A 9,144-nucleotide genomic window follows, 5' to 3' on the forward strand; every position below is an offset into this window, starting at 1 on the left:
AAAAAAAAAAACGTTGATTATAATTTATATGACAAATTGAGTTTACTTAAATGCGAAGTTATAAAGATGAGATGAGATTTTCGTTGCGTATGTTTGGAAATATCTATCTACACCTTCAAGGAAACGCATGATATTGTGTAACTGAAAGTGCTCAATCATCTGATATGAGATGAGATATACTTAAATACTTGAATAGTTTAAGTAATTTCAGTATTATGTCTACGCTTCCTTTCTATTTTTTCTTTACTTATATTGTCAAACGTTTTTCATGTTATGTTTTTGCAGGATTGAAACAATATTTGCAATTTCTCTTATCGATTTAATTGCGTTCGTGATTGAGGTCTAAAAATAAGGCGTTAGACGAAACTGTGTGCGTGTATTTGTTTTCTCGTGTCCACGCATTATCCACGACTAATCTTTGGACCTGCGAGTCCGAGCAAGCGAGTGAGTGAGTGGAAGGAAAACAGGAATTTGGTAAATGAAACTTTCTGTTTATCCGGAGAGTTTATTACTCCTTATCACACGCTTAATGAATGCTCCCGAAGTGATTTTTTGTCGTTGATGTTGTTGCAGTATAGATGAAAACGAGTAACTGGAAATAACTGGATCGGGTTAAGCGTTGCGGAAAATATCGGTGATCGCCGCCGCCGCAAAGGTCAAACGAAAGCACGAGCAATCCATTTCGCGATTGTAACAATGAATGATCGAATGATGCAATCGTCCACGGCCGTCTGCAAACGCTGATAATAATAATAAACAAAATTCTAAATCTATCAAAATACAATTTTTTTTTTTTTTGAAGTTTCTGAAAATTCTAAATTGTTTGTTTTAAAAACTTTTTGAAATTCTATGGTCATGGAGCACGCGAGAGCTTGTCCCAAGTTGCCATGGGTAACTTTCTTCTTTTACCTTCTCGAACGTATGAAATCAACATTTCGTTTCTTTGCAGATGATCGATTTCTTCAGCACGGAAGATGGTAGAGTTCCGAACGCCCAGCTGAAAGCCGCGTTCGCTTCAGATCAGTTGAGTTATCAGAGCAAATTGGATTTCGAGTCCAAACCGGCTAGGAAACGATTGACCAGCATCGTATGTTCAATAGGTCAGAGCGTTTATTTATAATTTATTTATTCCGCTCAGCGAGGAAGTCGACCGGATCGAACAGGAAATTTATTTTCTGCTGCTGAGATCTCTCTCTTATCCATCAGACGCAATTCTATGAAAATCGCTGGAATGTTTCCACTACTTTTTGCATTTCATCAAAAATTGCCCAATTGCTTTATTCAAAATTGCCAATTCTTAATCAGACTATTCATCTTTGTTTAATTATAATTTTTAAGGTCCTTCCAGCAGTTCAGTCGACGTTTTGGAGGATCTGATAACAGCGGGAATGTCGATAGCCCGAATAAAAACTCCTTTCTTTACGCAAATCGAAGCCATCCAGATGGTGGCTAACATCCGGTTGGCGGCGGACAACGTGAGCCGGAAACTGGGCTCGATGTATCCGGTGGCGATTGGATTCGATCTGCGCGGACCCGAGATTCGTACTGGAGTATTGAAGCATGTAACATGATCAACTTTTAATAATTATAGAGCAATTCTAATAAGTACGATGGTTTAGCCATCGGATGGTTCGGTGCAGCTTCACCAAGGCAACGAAACCGTCATCACCTGCGATCCGTCATACGAAGAGCACGTCACCGAAGACATGATCTACGTGGATTACCAGAAGCTGCACGAAGTGGTCGAACCCGGCGATCGATTCTACTTGGATAATCACGTTACTTTATCCGCCTTGGAGATTGGTATTTTGTGAGATGTTAAAAACGATGGTCAAGATGATTTCGATTGGTTTTGCAGTGGGCAGTTTCATACGTTGCATCATCGAGACTGCGGGAAGGATCGGAGACAGGGTGAGCGTGAGCATGGACAACTCTATATTGGATCTACCTAGTATTAGCGAGGTGGAGGTCGAGAGGGCCAAAGAACTGGACGTGGACATCATCTTCGTGAGCTCGGTGAAGAGCAAGGAGGTGATCGAAGAGGTTCGCAAATATCTCGGTCAGTTTAACTAAAAAAAAAAAACACGTAGTTTTAAGTGTGAGAATTACAAATTGATTACTGTTGTAGGGGATGATGGGAAGCACGTAGTTGTCGTGGCGAAGATCGAGAACGAGCTCGGTGTTAAGAACATCGAGAGCATAGCCAAAGAAGCTGACGGTATTCTCTTGTCGAGGAATAATTTAGCTAATGAGATTGCCGTGGAAAAGACGTTTTTAGTGCAGAAAATGATCGCGGCTGTTTGCAACAAGGTGAACCCCATTAACTTTAAATGAATTTAGTTGATGTAAAAGTGTCTTTTTGTAAAGTTGGGTAAACCGATGATCTGCGCTCCACAAATGCTGGATTCTATGGTCAGCGCGTTACATCCGAAACGCTGCGAAGTGACTGACATCGCCAACGCGATCCTCGACGGCGTCGACTGTTTGATGCTGTCCAGGGAGACGGCGTGCGGCGACAATCCCGTCGAGTGCGTGCACACTCTGAGCGGCATCTGCAAGGAGGCCGAAGCCGCAGTCTTTCATCGGAAACTCTTCGAGGCGCTCACGCAGGAGGTGCCCATCTTCATGGAGCCCATCTACTCGCTTTCCATCGGTGTCGTGGAGGCTTCGGTCAAGTCTTCTGCAGCGGCGATCATCGTCCTGACAACGTCCGGACGGACGGCCAAGATCATAGCAAAGTATCGACCTCGCTGTCCCATCATAGCCGTGACCAGACACTCCCGCGTTTCCAGGCAACTGAGGATGTACAGGGCCGTCGAGCCCATCCACTTCATCAGTACGCAATTTGAATGTATCACAATATCAAATTACTCAATGTTTTTTTCAGAGAAACCCTTGAGCGATTGGACGCAAGACGTGCGAAGGAGGTTGCAGTTCGCCATCACATTCGGCAAGTATCTGGGATTCATCCGGGCTGCAGACACCATCGTCATCCTGACCGGAAATCGCCCCGGCACCGGCTTCACCAACACCATGAGCGTCTACTACGCGTCCCACTTCGATGCCATCGACGAAGAGATAGAAAAACAATTCCTGATGTGACTCGATTTTATCTTTCTTCATATTCACTGTTTACGTTAAACAACACATTTACTCATAATTAAATCATTTATTTAAGCGATCTTTGCTTTATTTCATTAATTAGTTTTTAATCTACGTTTTTTAAAATTCAAATTTAATTTTTTTTAAATGCAACTGCAGATGGCACTGCTAAGAAAACTTTGATTAATTGTAGACAATTAACGGTCCGACGTTTTCGTTAATTAGTAAATTAATTTAAAGCTTTAATTAAGAAATATGAACTATAAACTTTGCAATGATGCGCCTTTTTGGCTCTGCGGGCACTAATATATTTTTTAATGCCGACTACCATTTTTACTGATGTGCCATGTTGGTTGCACACTCGTGTTTGCTTCTATTTGTCATTTCGTCTGCGATTGCACATAACCTGAAACGCATGCGGTGAAGGTACTGCGTGTTTGTTATTTCGTACTGTGTTATTATGAAAATGACTGTAGCGAAGAAGAAACGTGTGTCGAAGAAGACGAAAAGTGCTTGGCGCAAGCACGTGGACATCGGCGATGTTGAAGACTACCTGGAGGATCTTCGCCATGAGGAACGTATGGGGTGAGTAATCGTGTTTTCTTTGCAAAAACAAAATTACATTAAACTAATCGATTGTTTTACTTTGATAGAGCGCCTCTATCCACCTTGACCAACGAAGAACTTTTCAAAGTTGACACAGGCACCGAAGAAGTCATATTGACAAGCAAACAACAGAAGAGACAGCAGCTTCGGGATAAACCACTGAAACATCTGCAGCTTCTGAAACCGCACACAAATGTCCCGGATCCAATCACAAAGCGAAATCGCGTGAAAAGCAAGGAGGAGAAGCAGAAGGGCATCGCAAAATTTATCAACAAGAAACTGGAAGCTAGAGCAAAGAGACCCAAGCAAATTAGGAAGGTCGAAGAAGAAACAGATGATGTTTGGGAAAATTTCTGCGAAGATGACAGCATGGCCAAGGAAATCAAGACGAATCAATGGTTTAACGATGAGACTCAGATGAATTTGCTTTTGGGATCTAGTAAGAAAAAGAAAGTTATGCCGAATACAATGAAAAACAAATCGGCTGGGGTAGAATCAGTTCAATTGCCTCATCCGGGAACTTCGTATAATCCCAGCTACGAAGACCACAAGAATTTGATGGATCAAGTGATTGCAGAGGAATTGAAGATAATCAAGGAGGAGGAGCATTTGGCTCGCGTCACCACGAAGATGTACGCAAAGTCGACAGTTCAGGAGAAGGAATCGAATTGGTTGGTGGAAATGTCCGAGGGATTGAAACCGGACAACGAAAATGAGGAGATCGAAGATAGCGGAAGGATTTCTCTGAATCCACCCACGGAAAACAAAAAGAAGAACAAGCAGCAACGTCGCAAGCAGCAGGAGGAGAAAATATTGAGGGCGCAACGGATAATCGCGAAGAAGGAGAAGAGGAAGGGCAGCGATCTGAACAGGCTGAGGGCTATACAAAAGTCGATCGAATCGTTGGAAGCGAAGAACAAGGAGTTGTTCGAAAAGAAGCAAAAGCTGCGGGAGAAGAAATCGCTGGAGACGAAGCGACTCGCCAGATTGAAGTTCGAAGCAGGAGATATCGATTTTAATCGCGGCGACGAGATCGCCGGAAATCTGAGGAATTTGAAGAAGGGCGGAAGCGTGCTCGGAGATCGTTTCAAGAGTCTGCAGATGAGGAACATCATTCCACCGACTGAGATGAGCGTCAGGAAGAAGGCGAAGGTGAAACGTTTCGAAAAGATCAAGGGGGATTGGAAGAAAACGGTGGCGAGGCCCGGATTTATATAAAAACATTAATTTATTATTATTATGGCAATTATTTGGTTCAATGCTGTTTAAATAAAAACACTGATTTAGTATTATCTGTTTGATTTCTGCGACATGAACATTTTGAACGTGACCAGTTTGTGGTAGGTAAATTTTGCGTCGAACAGACTCTTCAACACGAGCACCTGGATTATCGAGACGGAGACCATCACGAACAGATGCATCGACGAGAAATAGTTGACTTTCAAGTAGTTATCCTCCGCCACGTTCCTGTCGCGCGCCTCCGAGTTTTTTATGGTGTCCTGCAGATGCTTGATGTTCTTCAGGTTCTGTCTGACTTTGTTAATAGATTCATTGATCTCATCGACAGTGATCTCTAATACTTCTTCAGGTAATTGCTCTGCGTTCTCGTCATTCCACTCATCATCATCATCTCCGTCCTTCTCAACAACTAGCTCAAAGAATATGGTCTTTGTGGTAACAACACTGAAACTGTTATCGAAACAGAACTTGTAATCTCCCGTCATCTTTGCCTCAACCCTGTGATTGTTCTCAGCCTTCTTGTAATCAGAGCTCAGAATCCTTCCTGTTGGATCAGCAAGATTAAATGTAATATCCAATTCACCAAATCCACCGTCTATCACCTAGTTTACGCAATCGGTTAGTTTCGTTCAGTTCAAATTTCTTAAATAACTTTATGCATACCTGATATTCTATTTCAATTTTCTCGTTCTCCAAAACGTTCTGATAAAAGCAATCCTCTTTTCCAGGTTGAATAAATACAGTCATCTCTCTCTCCAGGCATCGTACGCCCCAAACGCACACCAAAAATACTATAATATTGCTTAATTTGTACATTGTAACTTATTTATTTATCTACTATTTTAAAGGATTTGTCAAACTTTGAAGCTTACTATCTAAATCACTCTGAATCATCCAACGTCTGATCAATACCACCAAAAGAATACAAAAAATACAATGGCTATTACTCTTTGTCTACCCGTGAATACGACAAAACTTTTCAAAAAAATAAATATATTTATAATAGTCAATAAAGATTCGAATGATTTATGTAATGATACATAATAATTTTTAATAATTTAGGGAAAGAATAAAATCATGTTTTCTAGAAGTACGGTTGGTAAGATTGTTCGCATCTATTTTCACTCTGAAGTTAACCCGTGGGTGCCGATCACGTTTCTCGTCCATAAACTGTATTTAATATTAAATATATTTAATAGTTAATTAAACCACAATCAAGATGATGGTAAGTGTTTCGTTTCTGTTGAGATTCTGAGAAAAATTTCGGTTATCTTCGCGGTCGGATTTCGTTGATGTGATTCAGCGATCCGGCATTATTATTTTGTGGCTAAGGCACACCTGATTCTTCAAACGTTAATTTCTTTAGTTTTTCAAAGCTAACTCGTTATGTTTCTATGTTAATTATGATTATCAGTGTGTAATTAATCGATGATATGTTGCAGCAACCACAAATTTTGCTCCTGAAGGAAGGAACTGACACATCTCAGGGCAAGCCCCAATTGGTCTCGAACATAAATGCCTGCCAGTCAGTGGTGGATTCAGTGAGGACAACTTTGGGTCCCCGTGGCATGGACAAATTGATTGTAGACAAGAACGGAAAAGCCACAATCTCCAATGACGGAGCCACAATCATGAAACTGCTTGACATCGTGCATCCAGCTGCAAAGACTTTAGTAGATATTGCCAAATCACAGGATGTGGAGGTCGGGGATGGCACAACCAGTGTTGTTCTGCTCGCTGGAGAATTCTTGAAGCAAATCAAGCCTTACGTTGAGGAGGGTGTCCACCCAAGGGTTATAATTAGGTCTGTCCGCGTTTCGTTGCAGCTGTGCTTGGAGAAGATCAGCGAGATGGCTGTGAAAATTAGCAAGGGAAACGCAGACGAATTCCGCTCGCTTTTAGAGAAGTGCGCCGCCACCGCGATGAGCTCCAAACTGATCCATCAACAGAGGGATTTCTTCTCCAAGATGGTCGTGGACGCTGTTTTGATGTTGGACGAGTTGTTACCACTCAACATGATTGGTATCAAGAAAGTCACCGGCGGAGCTTTAGAGGATTCTATTCTCGTCGCCGGAGTTGCGTTCAAGAAGACTTTCTCGTATGCCGGTTTCGAGATGCAACCGAAAACATACAAGAAATGTAAAATTGCCCTTTTGAATATCGAATTGGAATTGAAGGCCGAGCGAGATAACGCCGAAATCAGGGTTGACAGCGTGAAGGAGTACCAAAAGATCGTCGACGCCGAATGGAACATTCTGTACAACAAGTTGGCCAAGATCCACGAGTCCGGAGCGCAAGTGGTGTTATCCAAGTTGCCGATTGGCGACGTCGCCACTCAATACTTCGCCGACAGGGACATGTTCTGCGCCGGTAGAGTGCCCGAGGAGGATCTGAGGCGTACGTTGAAGGCTTGCGGAGGAGCCGTGATGACCACCGTCCACGACCTGAAGGATTCCGTGTTGGGAACGTGCGAGACGTTCGAGGAGAGGCAGATCGGCGGCGAGAGGTTCAACATCTTCCAGGGCTGCCCGAACGCCAGAACTTGCACGATGATCCTCCGCGGTGGAGCCGAGCAATTCTTGGAGGAGACCGAGAGATCGTTGCACGATGCCATCATGATCGTCAGGCGTACCATCCAGAACGATTCCGTCGTCGCCGGCGGCGGAGCCATCGAGATGGAACTGTCGCGTATGCTTCGCGATCACAGTCGCACTATCGCCGGCAAGGAGCAGCTGCTCATCGGCGCCATCGCCAAGGCCCTCGAGATCATTCCAAGGCAACTGTGCGATAACGCCGGTTTCGACGCTACCAACATCCTCAACAAGCTCAGGCAGAAGCACGCACAGGGCAACTGCTGGTACGGCGTTGACATCACCAAGGAGGATATCAGCGATAACTTTGATTCGTGCGTATGGGAGCCGGCCATCATCAAGGTGAACGCCCTCACCGCCGCCTGCGAAGCCACATGCTTGATCCTCTCCGTCGACGAAACCATCAAGAACCAAAAATCCGTGGACGCCGTCCCGCAGATGGGCAGAGGAATGGGCAGGCCCATGTAAAACAAACAACAAAAAAAACAACTAAAACAAAGATTAATTAATAAAGAAGAAGATGGAGAAGAAAACATACAAAAAAAAAAGAACTCTAATCATAAATATTAATATTTAAAACTATTCTCACGTAATCACACGCATTTCTTTCGTTTTTATCTCATATTTCTAATAAAGCTTAACATCAACGTATGCAGTTTATTTACCTCCTTATTGAATATAAAATCCATAAAAATTCTTCATTTTTATAGATTATTATTAATTTTTTTTTGTATATTTACGAGCTTCATATTATACAAAGTAGTATACCATGTGAGTAAAACCGTAATTGCGATAGAGGCGTATTCGATCGTAAATCAGCGAGTGAAGCCGTAATACAATTTCCCCGGCGCAAATTAATTATAATTTATTTACGAATATGAATCGCCCTGAAAGGTCCCAACTGCTCTGAACTCTCAACCCATTCCCATCCCCCCCCCCCATCGCATATATCCCGTACACATCCATACCGCACGCTCCACTTAATCACTAAATACTAAACAACCCACCCACCCGAAATCGAGTTGAGCGCGTATCTCCGCACACGTCGAATGCAATCACGTATCGAAAATTAATTATCCCGCGCGCATAATTCCAATACAAGCAAATATCGAGAATATTAACGCGTAAATAATATTCATATTTTCAGCTGGAAATATGAATATATGGCACGAGGTTTTCGATGTCTCTCCTTCAAACTTTCAACAAGTTGAACGCGACCTTGTTATTAAAGCTAAAAGAGTAAACAGCCTTGTTTAATGGATTGCCAAACAAACTCCCACTCCCCCGAGGACAACGCTTGTATCAATTTACCGCGTCTGGTTCTGCGACATATTATCGAAATCATCGTATACCAATCACGGATTATTCCATTGCTTTGGCGTAACTCCAAGTCACACTAACTAGATTATAGTGTGTGTCTGTGCAGCATTATGGTAGTTGTTGCTCTACACCAGCGTTTTCCAAACTGTGAGGCGTGGACTAGTCGCAAGGGGAGGCGCGAATGTTAGTAGCAGTGAGCAATTTTCCAAATATCTGCTATAGATAGATTCCTTTGCTCTTATTGTTCGAAAAAGCAGTATTTTCATTGATTTACTCAAAAACTATA

The 9,144-nt window shown here is 42.7% G+C and overlaps 4 protein-coding genes across 5 annotated transcripts in view; 3 read left to right on the plus strand and 1 right to left on the minus strand.

The window, feature by feature from the left end:
* LOC108560350 (pyruvate kinase PKM-like) overlaps window positions 1-3,181 on the plus strand; it is a 4,024-nt gene extending 843 nt beyond the window's left edge. The window contains exons 1-8 of one of the 2 annotated variants that reach the window (XM_017917861.1): window positions 792-891; window positions 950-1,100; window positions 1,339-1,562; window positions 1,620-1,803; window positions 1,859-2,059; window positions 2,129-2,310; window positions 2,368-2,836; window positions 2,888-3,181. In XM_017917861.1, the coding sequence (XP_017773350.1) occupies window positions 850-891; window positions 950-1,100; window positions 1,339-1,562; window positions 1,620-1,803; window positions 1,859-2,059; window positions 2,129-2,310; window positions 2,368-2,836; window positions 2,888-3,102 (1,668 nt within the window). In that variant the 5' untranslated portion in view covers window positions 792-849 and the 3' untranslated portion in view covers window positions 3,103-3,181. Of the gene's footprint in view, window positions 1-791; window positions 892-949; window positions 1,101-1,338; window positions 1,563-1,619; window positions 1,804-1,858; window positions 2,060-2,128; window positions 2,311-2,367; window positions 2,837-2,887 lie in introns of those variants that run through there. The other variant, XM_017917862.1, reaches the window with a different exon arrangement.
* A 287-nt stretch (window positions 3,182-3,468) lies between these two features.
* LOC108560352 (uncharacterized protein CG1785) lies at window positions 3,469-4,997 on the plus strand. Its single transcript, XM_017917865.1, has 2 exons — window positions 3,469-3,687; window positions 3,756-4,997. Exons 1-2 carry the CDS (start codon window positions 3,563-3,565, stop codon window positions 4,924-4,926), a joined length of 1,296 nt encoding a protein of 431 aa, XP_017773354.1. The 5' UTR covers window positions 3,469-3,562; the 3' UTR covers window positions 4,927-4,997.
* On the minus strand, window positions 4,932-5,884 carry LOC108560354 (transmembrane emp24 domain-containing protein 5). Its single transcript, XM_017917867.1, has 2 exons — window positions 5,611-5,884; window positions 4,932-5,549 (listed from the first exon to the last, which is right to left on the minus strand). The coding sequence occupies exons 1-2, from the start codon at window positions 5,761-5,763 to the stop codon at window positions 4,998-5,000; spliced, it is 705 nt and encodes a 234-aa protein (XP_017773356.1). The 5' UTR covers window positions 5,764-5,884; the 3' UTR covers window positions 4,932-4,997.
* A 174-nt stretch (window positions 5,885-6,058) lies between these two features.
* On the plus strand, window positions 6,059-8,185 carry LOC108560351 (T-complex protein 1 subunit eta). Its single transcript, XM_017917864.1, has 2 exons — window positions 6,059-6,172; window positions 6,390-8,185. The coding sequence occupies exons 1-2, from the start codon at window positions 6,167-6,169 to the stop codon at window positions 8,004-8,006; spliced, it is 1,623 nt and encodes a 540-aa protein (XP_017773353.1). The 5' UTR covers window positions 6,059-6,166; the 3' UTR covers window positions 8,007-8,185.
* The last annotated feature ends 959 nt before the right edge of the window (window positions 8,186-9,144 follow it).

Source organism: Nicrophorus vespilloides, unplaced genomic scaffold, assembly GCF_001412225.1.
Source record: "Nicrophorus vespilloides isolate i.1.1-1 unplaced genomic scaffold, Nicve_v1.0, whole genome shotgun sequence".
Classification (NCBI taxonomy): domain Eukaryota; kingdom Metazoa; phylum Arthropoda; class Insecta; order Coleoptera; family Silphidae; genus Nicrophorus; species Nicrophorus vespilloides.

Bases quoted from the DNA above. Each gene is read 5' to 3' on its own strand.
- LOC108560354 (XM_017917867.1), bottom strand. From the start codon at position 5,763: ATGTACAAATTAAGCAATATTATAGTATTTTTGGTGTGCGTTTGGGGC. The intron at 5,550-5,610 runs GTATGCATAAAG...TGCGTAAACTAG, and splicing joins AAATTGAAATAGAATATCAG to GTGATAGACGGTGGATTTGG.
- LOC108560352 (XM_017917865.1), top strand. From the start codon at position 3,563: ATGAAAATGACTGTAGCGAAGAAGAAACGTGTGTCGAAGAAGACGAAA. The intron at 3,688-3,755 runs GTGAGTAATCGT...TTACTTTGATAG, and splicing joins CGCCATGAGGAACGTATGGG to AGCGCCTCTATCCACCTTGA.